This window comes from Ailuropoda melanoleuca, chromosome 1, assembly GCF_002007445.2.
Source record: "Ailuropoda melanoleuca isolate Jingjing chromosome 1, ASM200744v2, whole genome shotgun sequence".
Lineage (NCBI taxonomy): Eukaryota > Metazoa > Chordata > Mammalia > Carnivora > Ursidae > Ailuropoda > Ailuropoda melanoleuca.
In genome coordinates this window covers 109,375,649-109,402,265 of record NC_048218.1, presented here as the reverse complement: position 1 = coordinate 109,402,265, position 26,617 = coordinate 109,375,649, and the positions used below count along the sequence as shown (strand labels likewise).

General features: G+C 53.1%; 3 protein-coding genes and 1 long non-coding RNA gene across 7 annotated transcripts in view; 2 read left to right on the top strand and 2 right to left on the bottom strand.

The window, feature by feature from the left end:
- OGDH (oxoglutarate dehydrogenase) overlaps positions 1 to 1,659 on the bottom strand; it is a 68,687-nt gene extending 67,028 nt beyond the window's left edge. For 3 of the 4 annotated variants that reach the window (XM_019804647.2, XM_019804648.2, XM_019804646.2), the window contains exon 1: positions 1,526 to 1,659. The gene's annotated coding sequence lies outside the window, so the exon portion shown is untranslated. The remainder of the gene's footprint in view (positions 1 to 1,525) is intronic. The other variant, XM_002924029.4, reaches the window with a different exon arrangement.
- A 7,304-nt stretch (positions 1,660 to 8,963) lies between these two features.
- LOC109490352 lies at positions 8,964 to 14,399 on the bottom strand. The gene is made up of 3 exons (XR_002143682.2): positions 14,170 to 14,399; positions 9,795 to 9,856; positions 8,964 to 9,540 (listed from the first exon to the last, which is right to left on the bottom strand). It is a non-coding gene; the product is annotated as an uncharacterized LOC109490352 (long non-coding RNA).
- Positions 14,400 to 14,457: 58 nt separating this feature from the next.
- Positions 14,458 to 16,903, top strand: TMED4 (transmembrane p24 trafficking protein 4). Its single transcript, XM_019804645.2, has 5 exons — positions 14,458 to 14,643; positions 14,763 to 14,863; positions 15,004 to 15,129; positions 15,363 to 15,509; positions 15,882 to 16,903. The coding sequence occupies exons 1-5, from the start codon at positions 14,460 to 14,462 to the stop codon at positions 16,029 to 16,031; spliced, it is 708 nt and encodes a 235-aa protein (XP_019660204.2). The 5' UTR covers positions 14,458 to 14,459; the 3' UTR covers positions 16,032 to 16,903.
- A 1,820-nt stretch (positions 16,904 to 18,723) lies between these two features.
- Positions 18,724 to 25,719, top strand: DDX56 (DEAD-box helicase 56). The gene is made up of 14 exons (XM_002924028.4): positions 18,724 to 18,879; positions 18,958 to 19,119; positions 19,611 to 19,771; positions 19,922 to 20,092; positions 20,165 to 20,255; positions 20,721 to 20,965; positions 21,272 to 21,391; positions 21,977 to 22,090; positions 22,174 to 22,268; positions 23,217 to 23,290; positions 23,419 to 23,508; positions 23,795 to 23,900; positions 24,923 to 24,993; positions 25,403 to 25,719. Exons 1-14 carry the CDS (start codon positions 18,820 to 18,822, stop codon positions 25,478 to 25,480), a joined length of 1,638 nt encoding a protein of 545 aa, XP_002924074.1. The 5' UTR covers positions 18,724 to 18,819; the 3' UTR covers positions 25,481 to 25,719.
- Positions 25,720 to 26,617: the final 898 nt, after the last annotated feature.

Genomic DNA, 26,617 nt, shown 5'->3' with positions numbered 1-26,617 from the left:
CAGAAGCACAGGAAGGATGAGTATGTGGGGTACTGAGTAGGGCAGAGTAGTGAGTACAGAGGAGTACTGAGTACACAGGGTGGTGTGGAGATGAAATACGCTCAAGAACATCACCCCAGGAGCTCAGGGAGAAGGATGAGTAAGGCAGGGTGTGGAGTCTGGAGAGGTACTGAGTACACGGGATGACGTGGAGGTTAAATATGCTCAAGGGTGTCACCCCAAGAGAACAAGAAGGATGGGTATGGCAGGATGCTGAGTACGGCGGGGTACTGACTACAAAGAGTGCTGCAGAGGTTAAATACACTCAAGGATGTCACTCCAAGAAAACAGGGAGGATGGATATGAGGGAGTGCTGAGTATGGCAGAGTACTGAGTACTCGCGATGCTGCAGAGTGTCCCATTCAAGGGCTTCACCCCCCCCCCAGCAAAGGAAGAGGGATGAGTATGGCAGAATACTAAGTATGGTGGAGCACTGAGTACACGGGGTGCTGTGGAGATCAAACATGCTCAAGGACATTGCCCCAGCAGAGCAGGAAGAAGGATGGGTAAGAAGGGGTACTGAGTCTGGAGGAGTACTGAGTACACAGGGTGCTGTGGAGATTAAATAGTTCAAGGGCATCCCCCCAGGAGTGCAGGGAGAATGGGCGAGGCGGGGTACTCAGTCCAGAGAGATATTGAGTCCATATGGGTGCCGGGGTGGTCCGCTAAAAGGCGTCTCCCCAAGAGTGCAGGGAGGATGGGTATGCGAGGTACTAACTCCGGAGGAGTACTGAGTCCACGGGGTGCCGAGGGTGGTCCACTCAAGAGCGTCCCCCCAGGAGCGCAGACAGAAGGATGGGTAAAATGGGGTGCTGAGTCCGGAGGGGTACTGAGTATACAGGGTGCTCGGGGTGGTCCGCTCAAGGGCGTAACCCCCCAAGAGCGCATAGAGAAAGATGGGTAAGCCGGGGTACTGAGTCCGGAGGTAGTGAGTTCGGAGAAGTACTGAACAAGGGGTGCTGCGGCAAGTCCGCTCAAGGGCGTCTCCCCTGACGCGCAGCTAGGACAGGCGCGGGTGGAACACGGCCTACGGCCCACAGTCCGCAGCGGCTCCATCAAGGGCGCGCCACCCTTCCGACCCGGCAGAGGACAGCGCCGGGCGGCTCCCTCGTGACGCCTCCTCGACCTTGGGGGTCACCCGGGCCTCGGCACCCGTTCCCTCACATCCGCTGTGCGGGCCGCCCCACGCCCGCCACAACCAATGGCGCGCCACTGCGCGCCCCCCGCGACGTCCCCGCGCGCCCGCACCCGCCAATCTCCGCCCGTCAGGCGGCGCTCTTCCCGCCATTGGCTGTCACGCCCGTCCGTCAGGCCCCGTCCCGCCCACCTCCCTCAGTCAGCCCTGCTCCATCCGGCTTCACTCCCTGTCACCGCGGCGCCAGCGACGAGGACGCGGCGCCCTCGCCCTGTGCCGCAATCCCCGCCTCCTACCCGAGGCCGCGGATCTTCCTGCACCGGGCCAGGCCCGGCGGCAGCGCGCGCTTACCTGTCCCCGGCTCAGCTCCACCCGAATGAGGCGCCGACACCCCACTCCGGGGCACCAAACTCTTGACCCCGCCTCGGCGTGTGGCGTCAGCACGCAGCCCCGCCCATGGAGGCGAAGGCCCGCCCATGCCCTGTGGGCGTGGCCTGGCGTCATAGAGCTGCGCCAGCGTTGGGGCTGCCGGTGTTTGTGGTCGGCTGTGGGCGGGTTAGTTTGGGGCGCTTCGATGGGCGGGGGTTCGGCGCGTGGCCATTGGTGTCGCCTTCGGGGGGCTTCGCGGACCGGACCCGTATGGCCAGAGCGGAAGAAGCTAGTCGGACCGGAGGCCTCGGCGCAGGGCGAGTTTGTGTGGAGGCGGTCGTGGACGCCAGGGTTTCCCACGGGCGGCGGGGCGGCGAGGCGGCGAGGCGGCGAGGCGGCGAGTGGGCGTTGGACGCTTTTCTGCGCGCCCCGACTGCGGGGGCGCCGCGGCTTCCAGAGGCCGCTTCCCTGAGGAAGGAAGAGCGCTGTGCGGGACACCTGGGCGGCCGTGGGGGGGGTGTGGGGACAGCGGGCGCCGCTCCGCGGCCCCTTGTTGACCAGCCCCCCGGCGGGCAGTCACGGAGCTGGAACCGGAGCTGTTCTGTCTTCCTGATGCCCGACAGCTTATCTGTGATGCTTCTGGCGAGTGCTGGCTCCCTGTACGGCAACGATAAAAAGTTTTGTTTTCCAATAGACGGTTGCGTTTAAAGGCTGTGTGAGAGCTGGATATTAGGGTGGGAAGGTAGCGTCCGGGTGACTGACATCCCGGAAACACTGGGCCACGCTGCCTTCTTTTCCTTGAGTGTTCCCAACGTCTTGAAGACAAGGACTGTGTCCTGTGACACAGCAGAAGCCACTGGGTGACCAGGAGCAGCCCGCTGACCCTGGTATTTCTATAAAGGATACAAATATCTGAATCTGGGCTGGAATTCAGGGCGAGGACTATGCCACCCACTCGTGGATGTGGTATAGTCTTAGAGTAGTGTTTAGAAGGGAAGGGCAAAGTAGGCGGGTTTTTGGGATTTATTTTTGTTTTGTTTTGTTTGAGCAGGGGTATAAGTACTCATAAGAGCAAAGTTGGGCAGGTGTGTGGGATAAGGATCTGGAGACTGGGAGAAGGTGAAGGAACCAGGGTGCAAACCTCAGTATGCTTTTTTTTTTTAAAATTGTGGTAAAATATACATAAGGAAAAATGCTGTCTTTCAAAAGTGTGCATTCAGTAGCATTAATTACATTCACAATATTGTGCAACCATCACCCTTCTATTTCTGAAACTTCCTCACGGCTCCCAACAGAAACTCTGTACCCTTTCAATAATAACCTCCCATTCTGTGAGTTCCCTTCCCCTCTCCCTTCTCCCTTGGTAACCTCTACTATGCCTTCTTTCGCTGTAAGTTGAGGAGTCTAGGTACCTCATATAAGTGTGAAATCATACAGTATTCGTTCTTTTGGCCCTGCTTAGTTCACTGAGTATAATGTTTTCAAGGTTCATCCACGTTGTAGCAGGTGTCAGGATTCCCTTTTTATGAGCAGGTAATAGTCTATCTTGTGGATATCCTGCACCTTGTCTATCCCTTCCTCATTTGGACTGTTCCCACATTTTGGGTCCTGTGACTAGCGCTACTGTGACCGTTGGGTTACAAGTATCTGTGGAGCACAGTACATGTTTATAATTGTATCTGAGTGTGCCTAAGTGGAATTGGTGCGTCAGTGGTAACCATGCTAGATTTTCCACAGCAGCCACATCATTTTATGTCCCTACTAGCAATATGTGAGGCTTTCAATTTCTTTACATTGTGGTTAATATTTCCTTTTAAAAATCTTACTATAGGGGTGCCTGGGTGGCTCAGTCATTAAGCGTCTGCCTTCGGCTCAGGGCGTGATCCCAGAGTTCTGGGATCGAGCCCTACATTGGGCTCCCTGCTCTGCTGGGAGCCTGCTTCTTCCTCTCCCACTCCTCCTGCTTGTGTTCCCTCTCTCACTGGCTGTCTCTCTCTCTGTGAAATAAATAAATAAAATCTTAAAATTTTTTTTTACTATAGCCATCCTAGTATGTGTCAGGTATTCTCATCATTCAATCGGTCTGCATTTCCCTAGTGACCAGTGATGAACAGCTTCCCATATGCTTTTTGGCCATTTATATCTTTGTTGGAGAAAAGTTTATTGGAGACTCTGCCTGTTTTTGAATTGGGTTGTTGGCTCATTGTTTAGTGGTGGATTTTTTTTTTAATATATAATCTAGACTATAATCCCTCATCAGGTCTATGATTTACACATATTTTCTCCCATTCCATAGGTTGTCTTCGCTTTCTTTATAATGTTCTTTGATGAACAAAAACTTAATTTTGAAGAAGTCCACTTTATCCGTGTTTGTTTTTACTTTCTCCTGTCACAACTAAAAACCCATTGCCAAACCCAAGATCATGAAGATTTACCCTCATGTTCCTTCTGAGTGTGTTGTAATTTTAGCTTTTTTTTAAAAAAAATTGGATGATTATCTTTTTTTAATTGAAGTACAGTTGAGTTAGTGTAGCATTAGTTTCAGGCGTACATCATAGTGATTTGATATTTTTATACACTAAAAAATGATCCCCACAGGGGCGCCTGGGTGGCACAGCGGTTGGGCGTCTGCCTTTGGCTCAGGGCGTGATCCCGGCATTGTGGGATCGAGCCCCACGTCGGGCTCCTCTGCTATGAGCCTGCTTCTTCCTCTCCCTCTCCCCCTGCTTGTGTTCCCTCTCTCGCTGGCTGTCTCTATCTCTGTCGAATAAATAAATAAAATCNAAAAAAAAACTTTAAAAAAAAAAAAAAAAAAGAAATGATCCCCACAGGAGCACCTGAGTGGCTCAGTCAGTTAAGCATCTGTCTTTGGCTCAGGTCCTGATTCCAGGGTCCTGGGATTGAGCCCTGCATCAGGCTCCTTGCTCATCAGGGAGTCTGCTTCTCCCTCTCCCTCTGCCCCCCGCCCCCCTTGCTCTCTCTCTCAAATAAATAAATAAATAAAATCTTAAGAAACGATCCCCACAATAAGTCTAGTTACCCTCTATTGTCAAGCTAAGGTATCGCTGCCTGTACGCCCTGTGCTGTACCCCCCCCCCACTTATTTTATGGCTGAAAGTCTGTGCCTCTTAATCCCCTTCACTTGTGCCCGCTCCCAACCCCTTCCACCTCTGGTAACCAACAGTTTGTTTCCTGTGTCTTTGAGTCTGTTTCTGTTTTGTTTGTTCCTTTGGTTTTTTTATTTTTTATTTTATTTTGTTTATTTATTTGTCAGGGAGAGAGAGAGCACAAGCAGGGGGAATGGCAGGCAGAGGGAGAAGCAGGCTCCCTGCTCAGCAGGGACTCAGTCCCAGGACTCCGGGATCATGACCCGAGCTGAAGGCAGACACTTAACCGACTGAGCCACCCAGGTGTCCCATGTTCCTTTGTTTTTTTAGATTCCACATGGGAGTGAAATCATACAGTAATCATCTTGCTCTGTCTGACTAACTGCACTTAGCATAGTACCTGTAGATCTATCCATGTTGTTGCAAATGGTAGGATTTCATTCTTTTTAATGGCCAAATAATATTCGTGTGTGTGTGTATTGTATCTTGGCTGTTGTGAATAATGATTCAATGAATGTAGGGGGTATGTCTGTCTCTTCAGATTGGTGCTTTTGTTGTCTTTGGATAAATACCCAGAATTGCTGGATCATAGGGTGGTTTTATTTTTAATTTTTTTAGGAACTTCCATACTGTCTTCCACAGTGGCTGCACCAACAGTGCACGAGGATTTCCCTTTCTCCACATCCTCACCAACTCCTGTTGTTTATTGACTTTGTGATAATAGCTAACCTGACGGGTGTGAAGGGGCATCTCATCATGTTGTTGATTTGCATTTCCCAGATCAGTGATGTTAAGCATCTTTTCATGTGTCCATTGGCTGGTTTTAGCCTTTATATTTAGGTTGTTTATCCATTTTGAGTTAATTTTTGTGTTTGATGTGTGGTAAGGGTTCGCCTTCATCTTTTTACTTGTGGAACTCCAGATGTTCCAGCACCATCTATTGAAGAGATGATTCTTTCCAAATTGAATGGACCTGGCACCCTCTTTGAAAATCCATTGGCTACACATGTTGGGTTTATTTCTGGACTCTCAATTCTATTCTATTGGTCTATGTGTCTTTATGCCAGTACCACACTGTTTTGAACACTAGCTTTGTAGTAAGTTTTGAAATCGTAGGTTTGCGTTCTCCAACTTTTTTTTTTTCAAGATTGTTTTGGCTATTTGGGACCCCTTGTAAGTCCATATAAATACAAGGATTAGTTTTTCCATTTTTGCAAAAAAAAAAAAAAAAAAATGTTGGAATTTTGATCGGGACTGTGTTGAATCAGTTGACCACTTTGGGTAGTACTGGCATCCTAACTATATCAGGTCTTCCAGTCCAAGGATATCTTGCCATTTATTTGTGTCTTCTTTAATTTCCTTTAGCATTATTTTTACTTTTCAGCGTACAAGCCTTGTACCTTGGTTAAAGTTATTACTAGTGTGTTTGCTTTGGGAAGCATCTGTAGGTGAAATTGCTCCCTTAATTTCTTTTCCTGATTGTTCATTCCTGGTATATTGATTTTTGTGTGCCGATATTGGGCCCTGCAACTTCACTGAATTCATTTTTTTTTTTAAGATTTTATTTATTTTTTTGACAGAGGGAGAGCACAAGCAGGTGGAGCAGCAAGCAGAGGGAGAGGGAGAAGCAGGCTGCAGGGAGCCTGATGTTGGGGCTCAGTCATGTGGGGCTGAAGGTGTGACCTGAGCAGAAGGCAGACGCTTAACCAGCTGAGCCACCCAGATGCCCCCACTGAATTCATTTATGAGGTCTGGCAGCTTTCTCTTGGATTCTTTGGGGTTTTTTTCCATATATAGGATCGTGTCATCTGTGACTATAGTTTTTCTTCCTTTCCAGTTTGGATGCCTTCTGTTTCTTTTTTTTTTTTTTTTTTTAAAGATTTTATTTTTTATTCGACAGAGATAGAGACAGCCAGCGAGAGAGGGAACACAAGCAGGGGGAGTGGGAGAGGAAGAAGCAGGCTCATAGCAGAGGAGCCTGACGTGGGGCTCGATCCCATAACGCCGGGATCACGCCCTGAGCCGAAGGCAGACGCTTAACCGCTGTGCCACCCAGGCGCCCCTGGATGCCTTCTGTTTCTTATTTAATTGATCCTAGCCAGAACATCTGGGCCAATCTTGAATGGCAGTGGTGGACATGGGCCTCCTTGTCTTGTTCCTGATCTTAGGGGAAAAGCTTCAGCCTCTCACCACTGAGTATGATGTTTGCTGTGTGATTTTTGTAGATGCCCTTTATCATGTTGAGAAAGTTCCCTTCTATTTCTAGTTTTCTGAGTGTTTTTGGTGGTGAAAGGGTGTTTGATTTTGTTAAGTGCCTTTTCTGCATCAGTTGAGGTAATCATGTGTTTTTCTCCCTTCCATTTTATTAATGTGATTTATCCCATTGATTTTCTTATGTTGAACCACCATTGCCTGCATGGGACTAATCACACCTGGTCATGATGTACAGTCCTCTTAATGTGCTCTTGGATTTGCTAGTATTTTGTTGAGGTTTTTTTTTTTTTTTTCATCTATATTCATAAGTGAAATTGTTCTAATTTTCTTTTATTGGGATACTTTTGTCTGGCTCTAGTATCAGTGTGATGCTAGCCTCACAGAATGAATTGGGAAGTGTTCCCTCCTCCTTAGTTTGTCAGGAGAGTTTAAGTAGGAATGGTGATAAATCTTTAAATATTTGTAGAATTCAACAGTAAAGCATCTGGGCCTGAGACTTTTGGTGTGTTCTAGGGATTTCATCTAAGTTACTGTACTTGTTGGTGAGAAGGTCAGAGTACACTTTTATCCTTTTTATTTCTGTCAAGTCAGTGGTCATGTCTCTATTTCCCATCTCTGGTATTAGTGATTTTTGTCTTCTCTCTTTTTTTCTTTGTCAACCTAACTAAACATTTATCAGTGTTGTTGATCTTTTCCAAGAACCAACTTTTGCTTCCATGGACTATTATTCTTCTAGTCTCTGTTTAATTTATCTCTATTTGAATCTTCATTGTTGTTCCTCTATCTTTGGGGGTAGTTTGCTCTTCTTTTCTCTTTTTTAGTTTCTCTAAAGTTAGGTTATTGATTTGCTATCTTTCTTTTGCTTTAATGTAGACATTTGCAGCTGTACGTTTTCCTCTGCACACTGCCTTCGCTGCATTCCATGGCTTTTGCTCAGTGTGCTTTTTCATCATCTGTACATTTTGCCTTCATTCAAAAAAATTTATACTAGTTTGGCCTGAAGTTCTGGAGATAAGAGGTTCTGGAGACGGGTAGGATCTGTGTTGTCACGGAGCTGACATTCTAGGACAAACCAATAAGCTAGCAATTGACAGCCACTGGAATCCAGAAAACAGATAATAGTGGAAGAACTGCTTCAGGTTTTGAATTTTATGTTATTAAATAGGTGCCATATTCACATAGCTCAATCAGTAAGATATTAAAAGGTCTAGTTTGCAATGTCTCCCTCACTCCTCTGGTACCATCCACTTCAGTATCTACTGGCCTGCCAGACCCCATTCCTGCCCGGGGCAGCTCTGTATTCACTGGATCACGGGGCAATCAGGTGGGGTAGACAGTAGAGGTGGAGGGAATCCAGGAGCGTGGGGTGTGGCCATGTAGCAGCCAGGAAAGAAGTATTTCTGTATTTCAGCCAGTACAACCATACTGCCAAGTACCTGCGTTAATGTGAGTAACCGCTGACATTAGAAGCTTACTGCACACTCACTTTCTTAACTTAGCAAATGCATGCTGGATATCTCCCTGTATCAGTTCATAGAGAGCGTCCTCATTTTTTGCCAGTTGCATAATTGCATAGCATGGTCCTGGGGGGGTAGCTCATTTTTGTTCCCTGTGGTATTGGCCAGGGCAGCCCCTCTGGGATGGGAGGATCCAACTGCTTCCTTCCAGTGACTGCTGGCTGCTTGGGACACCCTGAGCCTCATGTCTGCCAGGTTCCCACAGAGGGAAAGTGGGGGCCGTGCAGCCCTGCACTACACTGAGTTGGGCAGAGCAAGCCACAGGGCCAGGTCAGGTTCCTGTGGCAGGGCGTGGGGTGGGGGTTGGGACACACGTCACCTCTTCACAGGAGGAGCAGCGTGCAGACTAGGCGGTGGGAGGGGTGCTTGGTGTGGGTCTTTGCAGCCATTCTGATGTAGGAAAGAATGTTAGGGTTCAAAGCCAATGGCCAAGAAAGAATTCTTGGGACGTCTTTGGTGCAAAAAGGTGATTTTATTAAAGTAGGGGGAGAGGAACCGTGGGCAGAAGGAGCTGCAATGGGGTCAGGAGAAGTGGCCCATTATATACTTTCCAGCTGGGAGGGGGTTAGGGATAGCATGAGTCTCTAAGGAATTTCGAAGCAAGGTTTCCAGGGCCTTGAGGGGCTAGCTATTTTTGTGAAAAGGTAATTTATTACCATCTAATAAAACCTAGTCATGAGACCCTTCAGATGTATATCAGTGGGCTGATTACCAACAGTATCTTGGGTTTAGAGATAAAGGAAGTTTCCAAAGGAATTTTTATATGTTAAAGTAGACTTACAGGATCCTGGGGGTTGGACCTAAGATTGCCTTTGCCCTTAGCGAATTGTCAACATCGAGACAGTTGAGTCCCCAGACGAAGGTCACTCTGCCTGTTTCAAGGACTTGTCAGTGGGCTGTAGGTAGTAAGGAAATTTAATAATTTTTCATCTGCCTTTGGTTCCTGCATCAATTCTAGCATACCAAGGCCCAGGGGTGGTCACAGACCTTGTGTACTATTGCACACCTCTAGTCCTTTTCAGCTCAGTTTTTAAGTACATTTTCCCCTCTTCTGTTTCTCTTCTTGACTTCAGTATTTGGAAGAAGCCAGTTGCTCCATATTCTGGATTTGCCTTGTTGTTTCCTCATGGCATCCTTGAACTTTTGAATTTCCTGTGAACTGCAAGATGGGACAAAAGACCTGATTGATTTTTAAAAGAGTTTATCTATTTATTTGACAGAGAGTGAGAGAGAGAGGGCACAAGCAGGGGAAGCAATAGGAAGAGAGAGAGGGAGAAGCAGGCTCCCTGCTGAGCAGGGAGCTCAATGCGGTGCTTGATCCCAGGACCCCGGGATCATGATCTGAGCCGAAGGCAGATGCTGAACCAACCCAGGTGCCCCCAAAAGACCTGATTTAGATTAAACATTACTTACAACAGCATTTTGATCCTTTGATCCATTGATGATCCTATTATTTTACAGTGATTATCTGCTGCCTGGACAGGACCAGAATTTTAAAATCGGAGTCAAATCAAGTTACTCTTCACTCAGAATCCCTTAAAGGGTTCTCACTCATTTGCCAAGGTCCTTAAAGTGGTCTAACAGGCCCACCCAATTCTCCCACCCCCAGTTATACCTCATTTCCTCCTACTTCCCTCCCATGCCTGTGCCTTCTGATACACTGGCCTCCTTGACCTTCTCCAACTCATGCCAGCCTTGGGACTCTTGCTCTTTCCTCAGGTAGCCACATGACCCCCCCCCCCCCCCCGCCCCCCTTACCTCTTTTGCACAGCATCTTCACTGTGAGCCTTCTTTGGCCACTCCACGGTACCTGACCCCGCCTCTAACCAGACACTTCCTATACTGGTCTCCATAACAAATTACCACAAACATGGGGATTAAAGCAACAGAAATTTATCCTCTTACAATTCTAGAGAGGAGAAGTCCAAAATCAAGATGTCAGCTGAGTTGTGCTCCCTCCAGAGACTCTAGGAGAGATTTTCTTGCTTATCTCCCAGTTTCTGGTGGCTCCAGGCATTCCTTGGCTTGTCACTGCATTCCCTCCAGTGTCTACCTCTGTGATCACATGGCTGAGTCCTTTTATCTGTGCATTTCTGTCTTTTCTAAGTTTACAGTTCAGTGACATTTACCTTATGGAACAGATCTCCAGAACTTTTTCATCTTAGAAATCTGAAACTCTGTATCCATTAGACAACTCCCCATCCTCCCCTAGCACCATTCTACTCTCTGTCTCTACTAGTTTGACTACCTTAGATACCTTTCTTATAAGTGGAATCATGCAGTATTTGTCTTTTGTGACAGGCTTATTTCACTTAGCTTACTGTCCTCAGGGTCCATCCGTGCTGTGGCACACTACAGGATTTCCTTCAAGGCTGAATGATGTTCAGTCGTGTGTATGTACCACTTTTGGTCTCTTGTCTGTTCATCCATTGATGGACATTTGGGTTGCTTCCACTCTTGGCCGTTGTGAATAGTACTTCTGTGAGCATGGGCATGCAAGTGTCTTTTCAAGGTCCTGTCTTCAGTACTTTTAGAGATCTACCCAGCAGTGGGATTGTTTGGTGATATGGTAGTTCTGGTTTTAATTTCTTGAGGTACCTCCATGTTATTTTTCCATAGTGGTTGCATCCACAGTTCACAAGGTTCTGATTTCTCCACATCCTCACCAATACTTATTTTCTTTTTTTTTTTTTTAAAGATTTTATTTATATATTTGAGAGAGAGAGACAGCCAGAGAGGGAGGGAACACAGGCAGAGGGAGTGGGAGAGGAAGAAGCAGGCTCCCAGCGGAGGAGCCTGATGTGGGGCTTGATCCCAGAACGCTGGGATCACGCCCTGAGCCGAAGGCAGATGCTTAACGATTGAGCCACCCAGGCGCCCCAATCCTTATTTTCTATTTGGTTTTTGTAGCAGTCATCCTATAGGTGTGTGGGTGTCTCTGCATCGCTTATAAAGACACTGGTCACTGGATTTAGGGCCCACGTGGATAATTCAGGATTATCGCATCAGATCCTTAATTACATTTGGAAAGACTCCAAGTCAGGTCACATTCACAGGTTTCAGGGATTTCAATATCGATGATATGTCTTTGGGGTGGGGGCACCATTCAACCCATTACATTCCTTAACCTCTTCCCTGCTTCATTTTTCTCCTTGACACCTGTCTCCCTCTGGCATGCTATAGAGTATGTATCGAAGGGCGATAATCAAAATAAACCCATGAGGACAAGGATTTTTGTGTTTTGTTCACCGTTTTTTCCCCAGGGTTTAGAACAGCGGCACAGTAGCTGCTCATAATATTGGTTGAATGAAGGGGCAGCTGGCTTAGGTAAATGTTGGAAGAAATTGCCCACCACCTTTGAGGGGAAAAGTTTTCAGGCCTGGGGATTTAGATTACCTAACATAGGTTTTCTACTGTGGGTAATGCAATCTCTTTAAGATTACCCATCAATTAGAATACATTTTAGGGTCCTCTTGAAGAAAAAAAATACAAAATTAGAAATAGAAATACCATTTCTCACTAGAGTGAATCAAGATTCCTTGGATAAACAGCAGATTTAAAAGATTTATTTATTAGAGCTCTGAGAGCAAGCATGAGCATGGGGAGGGGCAGAAAGAGAAGCAGACTTCCCACTGAGCAGGGAGCCTGAATCGAGGCCTGATCCCAGGCCTCCGGGATCATGACCTGAGCCAAAAGCACACACCCAACCTACTGAGCCACCCAGGTGGCCCTAAACAGATTTTGTGCGTAGGGCAGGCGATGTACAAAATGGAAAGCAAGGAAGCCACTGAAGACTACTGGAATTGTGTTAAAAGGGCACAGAGAATTTGGAAGTCTTATGAGATGATTTGAACATTAAAAAGGGATAATGATTGTAATGTATGGAGGCACATTTAGATTTACTGCCAATCCTCCCTGGCTGTGGATCTAATGGTTTACAGGATACAGCAGTGACAGAGACACATGTGAAATGATGTGTTAAGATACAACCCACCCAATCCAGAATGTGGAGGATTCTGCTGGTCCAGAGATCAAGGTGCTTCAGTAAGAAATAGCACCATCATCATCAACAACAAAGAGATTTAGGAGCTGTGTCCCTGAATGCAGTAACTTTACCTTGTTTGGACCCTGATTAAGCAATCTAAAGTGTTTTTTTGAGACAATGAGGGGAAACTGAACATATGCTAAGTATTAGATGACATTAAAGAATTGTTTAATTTTGCTGGATGTGATAATGGTATTTTAAAAGTCCTTGTCTGCTAGAAACACACACTCAAGTACATATAGGTGAAATGACGTACATCCAGAAAAAATACACTTTAATATACTTCAGGGAAAACACGCCAAAAGAAACAAGGCAGGCAAAACCTGATTTTTGTTGAAGGCGGGTGATGAGTATATCAAAGTTCATTGTAACTATTCCCTCTTTATGTGTGTTTGGAAATTCTCTTTAAAAAAATTAAAAACAAAGTTTTCAACCATGCTCTGCTGTGATTCTATGCCCAGTAACAACGTTCTGACTTGGTGTTCATCTTCCTCTGTCCCAGAGAAGGGGCTGTGACTAGGAGAGGCAAACACAACATGTGACCCTACTCAGTCTCTTTTCCTCATACTCTCCCTCCGTTTTCTTAGCCCAGATTTTCAGTCTCCTTTTGCACCATTTTGTTCAATGAAGTGAGGGGAGGAGCTGCAAAAACACACAGGTTGAGTCAGTTAACCCAAGCCTGTCCCCCAGATTGGAACTGAGATCAGACTGGAAGGTGGCCAGAGTTATTGTCCATTGCATTAGAAGTGAGCTAAAGGCCCATATTTAAAAATCAGGGGGTTTCATGCAAACCCCAATTTCCAGCTTCTGAAGAAGAGAGCTTTAAACAGAGGCTTTGGGTCCTTACACAGAACTGCTGCTGGGGAAGCTTGCCTTTCAAATGACTTTCTTTGATCCCCAGGATATTTGGGTTGGCTCAGAACCAGCACTTAAGGATAAACAGCAGCATACACAACACCATGCCTAGAGCACCCAGAGCGCTGCTACAGGGTTTCTCTACAAGGATGACTCTCAGCAGAGGTGGGATGAACCCCAAGTGCAACTCCCAGGGGCCCCCAGGTCCTAGGCCATCACCTAGGAATCAAAGAGCAGTCCAATCTGACAAGTTGGCAGGAAACCGCGGGAACAAAGGGAGGCCCACGCCACGCCATGCCTCACCCTGCGGAGTCTAGTAAAAACTTGACCAAAGGATCCTTTTCCCATTAGTTCCCGTGCCACGCCCACTGCATCTCCTTCCCGGGGTCAGCACACTCCGTGGCGTCCCCCGCCCCGCACCCAGAGTGCCTCCCACGCAAGGGTCAGGAAACCCAAGCACAACCGCGGGGTCACAGGTCACGCCTGGCGGTCACCATTCCCTAGTCCACCACACAGAGCCACCAGCTCGGGCAGCCTCCACCCCGCCTTCCATGCGGGACTCCTCCTCCCCAAGCTCCTTCCCCAGTACTGGACCTCTTGTCCCCACCTCCCATTCCCCGCCCCTACGCCCCTTCCCCCTCGCGAGACTCTCCCCCCCGCCGGCCCCCACGCTCCTTCCCCCGCGCGGGACCCCACTACCCTTCCCCTGCACGGGACCCCTCATCTCCTTGCCCTGTACCCCGCACTGGACCCCACGCCCCTACGCTCCTTCCCCTGCGCGGGACCCCAGTCCCCGTCCCCCGCCTGACACCCCTCGTCCCCACGCCCCGTCTCCAGTGCGAGACCACCACCACGTCCAGCCCGCTGAGGAGCAGGTTGCGAACTAACCGGCACATGCGCAGTCCGAGCTCGGCCGCGCAGTGTCTCCGGGAAGCGGGGCGCAGGATTGCGCATGCGCGCAGGGCGGAGGAAGCGCGTAAGTAGACGTCGGAGAAGGTATCGTCTCCCGCAAGCGGAAAGGAGGTCCGGGCGTCCCCCGCATGCGCACTCTCCTCTCGGCCAGGCTGCCTGGCTTGGAAGACCGGCGGAGCGAGACGGACGCAGGGCGGGAGTCATAGCGCATGCGCGCTCTGCGCTCGGCGCTGCTCCGTCGCCTGGATTGGGGCGCAGGCGCGCGCATGCGCGACGGGCCAAGGGCGCGCGTTGGCAGGTGTCGGGGCGGGTGGCGGCGGGCGATGGGACTATCGGTGCTGCTGCTGCTCGCGCTGTGCGCAGGCGGCGCTCGGGGACTCTACTTCCACATCGGCGAGACCGAGAAGCGCTGCTTCATCGAGGAGATCCCCGACGAGACCATGGTCATCGGTCAGGCGGGGCGAGGGAGGACAGGGCCCTGCGTGTCCCCCAGACGCGGCCACGGCGCCCCGCGGAGTGTGGGAGCCGGCCGGAGCAGGCGGGTCGTGACGGCTCTGTCTGCTCCGCAGGGAAATACCGCACCCAGATGTGGGACAAGCAGAAGGAGGTCTTTCTGCCCTCGACCCCCGGCCTGGGCATGCATGTGGAGGTGAAGGACCCTGAAGGCAAGGTAGGGCCACCGCTGGTCGTTCTCGGGCCGTGGCATGGGCGCTCTGAAGCCTCCGCTTCTCGGGAGCTCCCTGGGCCGTGCAGGGTTCAGAGGACAGGGCAGCGTTCAGGTGGGGGTTGTCACGCTGTGTTCCGTTGCAGGTGGTGCTGTCCCGGCAGTACGGCTCTGAGGGCCGCTTCACCTTCACCTCCCACACGCCTGGTGACCATCAGATCTGCCTGCACTCGAACTCCACCAGGATGGCTCTCTTTGCTGGTGGCAGATTGGTAAGAGGATTGTCTCTTTGGCCACAGCTCGGAATCTTTCCCCTGATTCCGCTGAGTTTTGACTTAATAGCCACTGTCATTTGTGACACTTCGGGACACTGTCACAATCAGAGACACAGGTGTTGCATTTCTGTCCCACAGTCGAGGACGAGAGTAGGTTTCCCAGCCTGGAACAGTGAGTCAGAGGGTTTCTGACTTTAGGACTTTGGGGCTCTACCCCCATGTCTTTCTAGCGTGTGCACCTGGACATCCAGGTTGGGGAGCATGCCAACAACTACCCTGAGATTGCTGCCAAGGACAAACTGACAGAGCTCCAGCTCCGAGCTCGCCAGCTGCTTGATCAGGTGGAACAGATCCAGAAGGAGCAGGATTACCAGAGGGTAAGCATGCCTATGAGTGTACTCGGACGTGGCAGTTGACCTTTGTGCCCGCTGTGCCCACTGGAAGTTTCTGTCTAGGGCCTTTCCCGCTTGGGAGCTCAGCTGTTCAGAGAACGGGGTGGAGAGTGTCCGTCTACATGGCTGTTTCCAAGCTTTGTAGCCTGAAGTGAAGTGAGCACAGCTCCCGACCTAGCAGAGATGCTTGTGGAGGGGCAGCACAGCACTCTCCTGGGACACTCCCAGTGGAATCCGAGGCAGTGTCTCAGAAGGCATTTGGTCCTGAAGTTGAATTACGTGCAGGAGGGAGGGGCCTCCCAACAACTGGGACCCTTTTTCCCTGCACCTTTAATCCTGGCCCATTGTCCCACGCAGTATCGCGAAGAGCGCTTCCGTCTTACCAGCGAAAGCACCAACCAGAGAGTCCTGTGGTGGTCAATTGCTCAGACGGTCATCCTCATCCTCACTGGAATCTGGCAGATGCGTCACCTCAAAAGCTTCTTTGAGGCCAAGAAGCTGGTGTAGTATCCTCTCCATATGATCCCTCCCCGTCACCTCAATTATTTGGTACTTTCCCCACCCAATACCTTATCCACCTGGATTTTGAGGGAAAAAAATGAAAAAAAATATAAGCCACATTGGTTCCTTGGCAACAAAGCACTCACATCAGCCCCTCACTCACACTGGTTCTCAAGGACCCAGGACATTGGTCCGAGTTTTCAAAGGTCTGTTTTGGGGTTTGTTTAGAGTCGAAACTGACCTGGGATGAAGCCTTGCTTGTTTCACCTTCAGTGATTTCCCTCCATCCTGTCACAAAAAGAGCAAGTGAAAAAAGTCTCTGCTGTTCCTTTAACTTTTCTCTCTCCGTCTACTTAGGCAGTAGGCGGCTGAAATGCCCCACCAGGGAGGCTCTGCCTCACTGTTCCCTCGTTAGTCCTGGGTTTGCTCAGTGGCTTTGTGAATGTAAATAAGGGGCAGAGGCCTCAGAGGATTGAAATGTTTTTCTATATATTAGAACTATTTTTTGATAAATTATATATATTTTACTTCCTAGTTGAAGTGTTCCTGCCTGTGTGTGACTAGGTGAAAACACCAGTGCGGCCTCGTCTGCATTCTGTGTATCCGTGCATTTTTGCAAAGGGCCCCAGCAGCTCTCAGACACCACAGGTGCTCTCAAGGCCTTCTGGGAGGGCTGAGCAGGGACTTCCCTGGGACACCTGGGATTTCCAACCCTCGGGGCCCCAGAGTGAGGTAGTGGCGGAGCTAGCACAGGCAGGGCCCTCCTCCCCTCCCTCTTCTCTTGACTTTTATTTAAGCTGTGCTAAATGTTTTCTTCACAGGAACCACATTTGGTTCTTCAAACAGATTTTTCCAGTGAAATAAAATGTGTTGTAGTAGCTGTGTTTGCGATGAACTAAGAGCTTGTGGGCACAGGGGAGGCACAGAGGGAAGTGGAAAAGGCCCCTGGCCCTGCTGGCTGCCGTGCTGACCTGCAGTGGGTGGGCGCCGGGGTTGGGGGGGATCATGCTGCCAGAGTTTGGCCTGATGAGCATCCGTGGGTGCAGGAACCGTTGGGGTGGTTGCTTGGTCACTCACAGAGGTCAGACATGTAGGCCCACCAGCAGAGAATCGTGAGGAGATGGAAGTACCCGTTTATCAGCCCCTCGAAGTATGCTGAGGCATCTTAGTACATTGCCCTTCTGCTGTATCAAACTTGCCTGCTCTTGGCTTTTTACTTCATGGTTTTATTTATTATACATATTTATTTAATATACGTTGCTTATTTGATCTACAGAGCGAAATCTTTCTCTTTTTATGTCCTATACTGTTCTGTATATGTATCTATTTTTAGTTCTAAAAATACATGCAAGTTTGTTTTCTGGGCTTTGTCATTTAATATCTTCATGAGTATTTTTAAAACTAAGTGTTTCTCATATTTCTAATTCTGGTTGGTTGTGTAACAGTCCAGTGAGGTGAAATACCATAATTGACTTCTAAAGTTTGAGTATTTAGGATGGTTTTGTTTTCTTACATTAGAATGAACCCAGGGAAAATGAGATGGTCCTGGAACTGGTGAGCCATGTGGGCCTCTGGCTTGAGGTTCCTGGGGACTATGGGACAGGTCAGGAAGGGAACACATCTCTGCTACTGTGGCTGTTTTGCTGGGCTGCAGAAGGGCAGGCAACCACCGCTAAGAGCCAGGGCAGGCATTTGTCCCACTGATGGGGCAGGTAGAATGTCGGTGGATGGAGGATGGGTCAGTGGGTGGCGGCTGTGGGGAGGATTTCCATGCTGCTGTGTGACATTCACAGATACTTCATGGTCTAAAGAAGTTTTTAGAAAGCAGTTTGGCTACATTCAGGGAATTCTGATATTCCTCCCAATACCACCCTGATTCCATTCTGCAATTCTTGCTTTCTTAGACTGTATGACATCCTTACCACAAAACACGGGGTGTAGTGGGGGGTGGGGGCGAGGCCTGGTCTCCAGCTCTGGGCAAAAGGGAATGAAGATTGCTATGATTGACTTTAAAATAGATAATTTCGGATTATGTGGGTGAGTGCAGGGCCATCACAAGATTTATTAAGAGTGGAGGCAAAAAGTTGCCCTGGTGAGATGTGAGGACTCCAGCCTCTTTCGCTGGCTCGGTGGAGGAAGGAAGTGGGCCACTAGGCAAAGGGAAAGGCAAGGAAAGAACCAACCCTCTAGTCTCCAGAAGGGAGTGCAGTCTTGCCAACGTTCTGATTTCGGCCCAGTGAGACCCTGCGAGACAGCCGCGGAACCACGGCGCAGTAGCTGGGCTGTTTTATGCCACTGTGTTTATGGTGATTGGTTATGGCAGCGATAGAGAATCGACCCAGCTAGGGACCGAAAGTCCCTATTGTTCGCTAAGCTGTCCGGGTAACTGATGGGCAGCCATAGGCCAGCCCACCTTCCACTCTCGTGCTACGCCCGCCCGTGCCCCTGGATCCCGTGCTGGCACCCCTACGGTCGCCCCCGTCGCGAACCCCAAGTACGGAGGTCACCGCAGGTGCCGGCGCAGCTCCTACGGCGAGGCTGCTAAAGAAAGCGCTGACTGAAGGGGTAGCCGTGAGCATCCCCTGTGGACAAGCGGCTGAGGCGGCCAGCGACAGCACCACCGCCGGACGCCCCGAGCACCGCCGCAGCCACAGAGCCCAACCGGGACGCCGGAAGCCCAGGCTCCAGCACTTCCGGGAGGGGGCGGTGCCCGCGAAGCTGATTGGTGGTGGCGTCCTACGCGCCGTTGCGTCTTTCTTGTAGTGTGTGTGCGCTGTCCCCGCAGAGCCGCGGCATGGCGGACCCGGAGGCGTTGGGTTTCGAGCACATGGGTCTCGACCCCCGGCTCCTGCAGGTACCAAGGAGGGCTGAGCGGCCGGGCCGACGTGGCTGGGGGCGGGGCAGCGCGGTGAACAGTGCGTCTGTCTCCTAGGCCATCGCCGACCTGGGCTGGTCGCGACCCACGCTGATCCAGGAAAAGGCCATCCCGCTGGCCCTGGAAGGGAAGGACTTGCTGGCTCGGGCCCGCACGGGCTCGGGGAAGACGGCCGCGTATGCCATTCCCGCGCTGCAACTGCTGCTTCACAGGAAGGCGGTGGGTCGCGGCGGCGGGGTGGGGGGACCAGGGCTCCCGCCGGCCTCGCATCCCGAAGGCCGGCCGGGAATGCGGCTGTGCTTAGCGCTCCGGGCTGGAGTTCGGGTCTTCTGGTCCCGGTCCAGGCGTTGCTGTCGTCTTTCTTTGCGTCATTTCGAACGCATCTCTTTTTCTTTTTCCTGCTGTAAAAATTGGGCTCGTCTCCCGGTCCTGCTTGTAGAATTAACGTGAACGTCCAGCGCTTTAACTTTTGTATTTTCACTACCGTATAACCGCTGAGTTGTGTCCTTTGAGCGGCAGTGTCTGGGGAAAGAGCCCTCTGTTCTACTCTCCGTTCTGTTCTGGGAAGGGTGGTGGTCAGTGAGGGGTTGGTCAGAACACAGCTAAGTGTTGCGTGGAAGGCGCCAGTGTTGCCTCAGATTGCCTGGGGCCTCAGGTGGCCCTGAGGACCCGGGCTGGCTGGCTGAAGTCTGTCATTCGTGCTCTTGCAGACAGGCCCTGCGGTAGAGCAAGCTGTAAGAGGGCTCGTCCTGGTGCCCACCAAGGAGCTGGCGCGGCAGGCCCGGTCCATGATCCAGCAGCTGGCTGCTTACTGTGCTCGAGACATCCGGGTAGCTGATGTCTCAGCTGCAGAGGACTCAGCTTCTCAGCGGTGGGTGAGAGCCACAGGGTCGTAGAGGAGCAAACGCGCACAGGGATACGGGATTGGGTTTGCTGGGTTTGTGTGCAGCAAACAGGGCTGGTACGGGTGAGGTATGAGTTGCTGCATACTCCCTGACATGGAGGTGTTGCCCACCTGCAGAGCCGTGCTGATGGAGAAGCCTGACATGGTTGTGGGGACCCCATCGCGTGTCTTGAACCATTTACAGCAGGACAGTTTGGTCCTGCGAGACTCCCTGGAGCTGCTGGTGCTGGATGAGGCCGACCTTCTCTTCTCCTTTGGCTTTGAGGAAGAACTCAAGAGTCTGCTCTGGTAAGGAAGGGGGTGTGTGGCTGTGACACTGGGGCCTGGAGCTGGAGGCTGACGGGCTCTGTTTTGTTCTAGTCACCTGCCCCGGATTTACCAGGCTTTTTTGATGTCAGCTACCTTTAACGAGGACGTGCAAGCACTCAAGGAGCTGGTACTCCATAATCCAGTAAGGGCGCTACGGAAGCATCTGGGGCCCTGACACATAGCCCACCTGGTTCTGAGGCACTAGAGGCTGATAGTCATCAGTAGCCCCCCATCCACCAGTCTGCAGTTGCTACGTTATTGCGGGTGTCTGCTGGGGGTGGTTCAAACATGCTTCATCTAAAGGCCGGAGCAGGGACCCCTGAGAGTCAGAAAGGCTGCTTTGAGCAGCACGGCCAAAGCTCTTGCGTACATGAACTTGGGTTTCCTGAGAGCTTGCTGCTGTAGGGCTGCTCTCCTCACTGCGGTCACTTACCGTGTGTTTCTCTTTGTCTTGTGCCCCCAGCGCATTGTAACTCTACGTGGTCAGCATAGTGCACGGCTAGGATGCGTTGACTTGTCATGTTACCCAGTGGGAGGAGACGCGGGGTGCCCTGGTTTGCTCTTCCGTCTTCTCCTCTTTCCTGACCATGGGGCTCTTTTCCTTCAGGTGACTCTCAAGCTGCAGGAGTCCCAGCTGCCGGGGCCAGACCAGCTGCGGCAGTTCCAGGTGGTCTGCCAGACAGAGGAAGATAAGTTCCTGCTGCTGTATGCCCTGCTCAAGCTGTCGTTGGTCCGCGGCAAGTCCCTGCTCTTTGTCAACACTCTGGACAGGAGTTACCGGCTGCGTCTCTTCCTGGAGCAGTTCAGCATCCCCACCTGCGTGCTCAACGGAGAGCTCCCGCTATGCTCCAGGTGCACCCAGCCTGACCCCTCGGCTGAGACAGGGAAGGGGCGGCGGGGGTGGGGTGCTCCTGTGTCTTCAGCGGCAAGTGGAGGCCAGGCTGTGGGCTCGACCGATTCTCGCTGACTTTCTGTGTCACGGCTCTGAGGTTTCTGCTGTCGCTTCGTCTTCAGCTGAGGAGCTGAGGCACGAAGGTTACATAGGAGCAGAGCTAGAGAAGAGGGAAGAGTGGGGACGGTGGTCATGATGATGTCGGGGGTGGGAGGAGGCCTCTGAATGGCACTGGCCGCTGAGCCTCCCTCCTTCTTGGCCTGTAGGTGCCACATCATCTCACAGTTCAACCAGGGCTTCTACGACTGCGTCATAGCGACTGACGCCGAAGTCCTGGGGGCCCCGGTTAAGGGCAAGCGTCGGGGCCGAGGATCCAAGGGGGACAGGTGAGTGCTGGTGTCTCCCTTCCCCGGTGCCCTGCAGGGAGACTGTTTCTCAGCCTTTCAGAAGGTGGTGAAACCAGAGGCCCAGAGCAGGGAGTCCGGTGTTGCAGCCTGGCTGCTGGCGGGGCCTCGCTCGGCTGCCAGGGACTGGGGAAGAGTGAAGGGTGCACTTGCACATGCTCCGGGGCAGCAGGAAGGGCCAAACGTAGTGGGTTGTTGGGGGTTGTCCTGCAAGGGGAGACATGCAGCCTATGCTGGGCGTGTAGCTATGACCCGTGAGGAGGAGGTTTCCGAAGGGATCGGGAGCCCCAGTCTCTGCCCAACAGGCTGTCTGGCCAGGGGTGGTTCTCAGATTGTCCTGTGGTGTGGTGAATTCTGTCCTTCCCCTAGCACCGAGGTCAGGGTGAGGGTTTGGCCACCCCCTCTACCCCAGTTTCTGAAATAGTTTTAATTTTAGGGTTTTCAATCTATTAGAGGTTTCTGATTTCGTGGAAGGCTTTACTGAGAGATTTTGCTGTTTAAATGGCTTGAGATTGCCGGCCTGGGGGCGGCAGGGGGTCAGTCTAATGTTGGGACGTGTCCCCACAGGGCCTCTGATCCAGAGGCAGGTGTGGCCCGGGGCATAGACTTCCACCACGTGTCTGCTGTGCTCAACTTTGACCTGCCACCCACCCCTGAGGCCTACATCCATCGAGCTGGCAGGTGGGAGAGCTGGGGGTGGTGGGCAGGCACTGGGACCGCGGGCCTTGGGCCAGAGATTCAGGCTGGACTGTCTGTTCTTGCAGGACAGCGCGCGCCAACAACCCGGGCATGGTTTTGACCTTCGTGCTCCCCACTGAGCAGTCCCACCTGCACACGATTGAGGAGCTTCTCAGAGGAGGTGAGAACCCCGTGCTCTCCTCCTACGGCACCTCAGGCCCAGCAGTGGTGATGGCAGCACCTCCCGCTCATCTCTGCCAGGTGTTTCCTTCCTGTTCCATCCTCATCCCGCCCTGAGTGCCAGGCAGGGCCCCCCACAGATGAGCAAGCCTAAGTCCAGACTCAAGGGGCAGAAGGGCCAAGGGAGGGGAGGAGGTTTGCGGGGACGGAGATGGGGCTGGTGGTGTCTCAGGAGAGGACCCTGGGAGAGGGAGCTCGTCAGGGGGTGTGGGGGGCTCCTTCCCTGACTCCCAGGTTACCAGGCCCAGGTCTGGGCACCTGCTGGGCCTTCCAGAGGCGACGCTGTGGCAGTGTAGCTGGCACTGTTCCAGGCTGTGAGCAGTGGCTGGCAGAGGAGGCGTGGGTGGGGCTGCCCACCAGCCAGGAGGCTCCCTAGAGGGGCCTCGGTCCTGCCTGTGTCGGGGGTCTGAGAAAGACACTGTGGGCTCATGTAGAAGAGGGGCCCAGGCGCTGCTTGGCGGGAGCGTGAGGGCTGTTCTGCGCTGAGATGCTGGCTTGTCGTGAATGTCGAGCGTCCTGGTGCACGGCCGTTCCTGTCCAGGAGGGGTTCCGACTGCAGGTGCTGGCGCTCTGTGCTGCCCTCGGCTGTCATCTTGGTGCCCTCATGGCCAGAGTGGCCCTGGGGGAGGAGAGAGGGTAGCTGGGCAGGTTCTGAGGCTGCTGTGCCAGGCAACCAGGGGGCAACAGGCCGTCCCAGCCACTGCGTGCTGGAGCAGCTGTCGTGGGCTGTCCGCAAGACTCACGCGTTTCACCGTACGTGCTGCTCACAGGGAAGGCGAGTGCCGGGCTGCTTCGCCCCAGGGAGGGGCTGGGGGGGGCTTTGAGCAGGTGGCTTCCAGTAGACCTGCCCTGAACTTTCAGGGGACCCTCACTGCCGTGCTCTCCACAGAGAACGGGGCCCCTGTCCTGCTTCCCTACCAGTTCCGCATGGAGGAGATCGAGGGCTTCCGCTATCGCTGCCGGGTGAGTGGGAGCTCATGGCGGGGGGGGGTAGTCCCCCAAGTCAGACCCCTGCCGCTGAGTATCAAGGCACAGGGGAGGACAGGGCAGCGCCCCGCTCCCCCATCCTGACCTTTGGTGTCTATGCCCAGGACGCCATGCGCTCGGTGACCAAACAGGCCATTCGAGAGGCCAGGCTGAAGGAGATCAAGGAGGAGCTTCTGCATTCAGAGAGGCTCAAGGTGACGCTCAGTGTCCGCGGGGGATGCAGAATCATTGCTGCGGAGTTTGTCCTTGGGACACATTGCCGTGGGGAGGGTTACCTGGGGACCTGTTAGGCCAAGGCATGCATGTGGGGGGGGCCCGTGGGGGGCCCTGCATGGGAGAGCGTGTGGGACACGGCTGCCTCGGGAGGGACAGTGTCCCTGCAGACGTGGTGCCTCTGGGAGGGCACAGCGCACCTGCCCGAAGGCCCCCACGGAGCCATGGAAGGCAGACTGACCCTGCTGTGTGCCTGTCCCCCCGCAGACGTACTTTGAAGACAACCCCCGGGACCTCCAGCTGCTGCGGCATGACCTGCCCTTGCATCCTGCCGTGGTGAAGCCTCACCTGGGCCACGTCCCTGACTACCTGGGTGAGCGGACGGGACCGCCGTGTGCGCTGGGCTGACACGGGACCTCGGAGGCGGGGCAGCCGACATGCGCACAAGCACACGCACAGACACGTCTGCTTAAATACGTGGGCACGCTGCGCCTGGATCTGTGGAGACAGGAACTCCCCCCTCTGCTGGGGACCTGGGAAGCAGGCAGTGCGGAGACCCCCTTGCCCCGGGTGCGGGCAGAGCTGGCATGGAGGCCGGGTGGTCCTGCTGTAGCGCCTGCCCGGGGGAAGGAGCTGGTAACTGGCCAAGCAGCCATGGGGGTGTGGAGGGGGTCACAGGCAGGAGGCGGTGCCGTCCCTGACGGAGGACAGGGGGCCAGTCACCAGGCAGAGCTGGGGCGGGGCAGCTGGAGTCTGTTTTCTGGGAGAGAACAGGCCTATTGGCCCTGTGGGGACCGGGGAACCCCTTCTTTGTCCCATAGGAGCAAAGTCTCTGGCAGGAGTGTGAGGCCAGGGGGCGTCGGGGGTCAGGGTGAGTTGGGAGAGGGCAGTGGTGGGGTATGGAGGCCTGTCAGGAACCCAGGCCCTGTCGAGGTCAAGTGGAGGTGAGACGAGAGGCCAAGGGTCGTGCCACAGGTGGCAGCAGTGACAGTGTGGCCTGATGGGGGTCGCAAGGCTGTGGGGGGGAGAGGCCCCCCGACGTGGGATGAATTTGTGATTATGGGCCACGTATGGAGAAGTTACACAGAGACTCTTGTATTTTAGCAGTATTTTTTTTCCTTAAAAACGTGTATTTTTCTTTTTTTTTCTTGCCACACGCTTACTGTGGCTGACTTAAACACAGCAGGGGAGTGACTTAGCACAAGTTTCTGCGGCCTCGCCCCAGGGGAGGCCATTCTTGCGGCCCCGGGCACTCGGGATGTGGGACTGCTGTGCCAGGCACTGGGTCAGCATGGGGGCTGCTGGTGGGCGCCAGCTAGAGGGCAAGTGGGCAGGCGGCCGGGCCGTGTGGGCTGGGAGGGCGAGTGGCCGCTGCTGAGTTTGTGTGTCTTCTAGTTCCCCCTGCTCTGCGCGGCCTCGTCCACCCTCACAAGAAGCGGAAGAAGCTGGCCTCCAAGAAGATCAAGGTACGTGCTTCAGAGCCTTGGCCATGCCGCAGGGCTCCCCTCCTCCCTCGTCCGTTGTCATCAGGGTGCACACGCACCTTGCCTTTCGGAGGGGGGACAATGGCCCCAAGACCTGGCCTGAAATTCTTGGGTTGAGGGGCAAAGTCATGGGGGCCACTCTCCCTGGCCCACCTCCGGGCAGCTTCAGGAACACAGGACGGTCTGCTTTTCTGTCCTTGCTGCCCGGCCTCTACTCCAGGTGGTGGGAGGAGGAAGGTGGGTATTTAGCGGGCCACAGACAGTGACCGGCAGCTGCTGTCCTTGGCTCGTGGCCTGCAGGGCCTTGCCAAGGAGCCACACCTCTCACCTCTCTGAGTCTGGGCAGACAGACGTCCGGTGCCCCCAGATAACCTGCGGCTTTGCCTTGCAGAAGGCCAAGACCCAGAATCCCCTGCGCAGCTTCCGGCACAGGAAAGAGAGACGCAGACCCACGGCTGTGCCTTCCTGAGGTCGTCTGCACAGCCTCGCTGTCTGCCGGGGCCCCTTCCAGAGCTGAGCACCGAGCAGGGTGCGGGTGCTGGTTTCCCACTCTCGCTGGACTGGATTCTGGAGCAGGCCCGCGGTGCTGCCAGGCTGGCCTTGTGCTCCTTGACGGTAGATTGCAGCTGTCCTGACTCTTGCTCCCTGCAAGTAGGAAGGATGCTTTTCCCTGGAAACCTTGGAAATTAAACTGCTTCCGGGAGGTGGTGCCTGACTCTGCCTGCTGTGTGTGGCGGCCACCTGGCCAGCAGAGGTCAGCTGTGAGGCACTGCAGCCGCTCATCTGGGTCTCTGACCCAGCCCACTGCCGGCCAGACTGACTGGTCTCCCTCCCCTGCAGCTCAGAGAAGATGGGCCTTCCCAGCTATGAGCCCTGTACCTCCACTTCCAAATCTGGGCGTGTTGTAACTTCAGCCTCCGCCCCCAAGCCGGGGGGACCGTCTCCTGAGCTCCCCCCCGCTCTCTGTAGGCACGCTTGTGCATCCTGTAAGTGCGGGCTTGGTGGTGGGATGTGTGCACTTGCTACTGGGTGCTTCCCACTGAGCCAGTGGGTCCCAACAGGTCCTGGTTTCCGCTGCTGTTGGAAAGCAGGGGTGTCGAGGGTGCGGAATCTAGTATTACTGTCACCTGCTTATGAGTGTCATGAGGCCGGGCTGGTTGGGGGAGGACATCAGGCAGGGAGGAGGCTGTGCCTCTGCTTGCCGTTCGGATGTGGTAGCACTTGGGGTGGGTGAGGGCTTGACATTGCCTGCTCCCGCTCTGTTTGAGGATTTCTGGGTAGCCGCGGTTTGCGATGGGGTTGCTCCAGTGGGGCTCTGCTAGTGAGCCCGAGTGGGCCACTGGGGTTCCAGCAGGCCTGGAGCCACCAGGCTGCTGGGCTTCAGTTCCCAGTGGAATGTCCCACCTGCTCTCTGAGGCAGGCGAGGAGCTGAGGCCTGGCCACAAGGACAGCCTTCTCCCTACTGGTTCTAGTCCCTCTGACCCCACCACCTCCAGGTGCTCCCGGCCAGTAGGCTTGTGTCCCAAAACCAGCCTGGATCCAGATGCAGGAGAGTTAGGGTCCAAGGGGACTGGTCTGCGCCTTTGTCCCCACCTAGTGATGGAGC

Bases quoted from the DNA above. Each gene is read 5' to 3' on its own strand.
- TMED4 (XM_019804645.2), top strand. From the start codon at position 14,460: ATGCGCGACGGGCCAAGGGCGCGCGTTGGCAGGTGTCGGGGCGGGTGG. The intron at 14,644-14,762 runs GTCAGGCGGGGC...TCTGCTCCGCAG, and splicing joins CGACGAGACCATGGTCATCG to GGAAATACCGCACCCAGATG. The intron at 15,130-15,362 runs GTAAGAGGATTG...ATGTCTTTCTAG, and splicing joins TCTTTGCTGGTGGCAGATTG to CGTGTGCACCTGGACATCCA.
- DDX56 (XM_002924028.4), top strand. From the start codon at position 18,820: ATGGCGGACCCGGAGGCGTTGGGTTTCGAGCACATGGGTCTCGACCCC. The intron at 18,880-18,957 runs GTACCAAGGAGG...TCTGTCTCCTAG, and splicing joins TCGACCCCCGGCTCCTGCAG to GCCATCGCCGACCTGGGCTG. The intron at 21,392-21,976 runs GTGAGTGCTGGT...GTGTCCCCACAG, and splicing joins CGAGGATCCAAGGGGGACAG to GGCCTCTGATCCAGAGGCAG.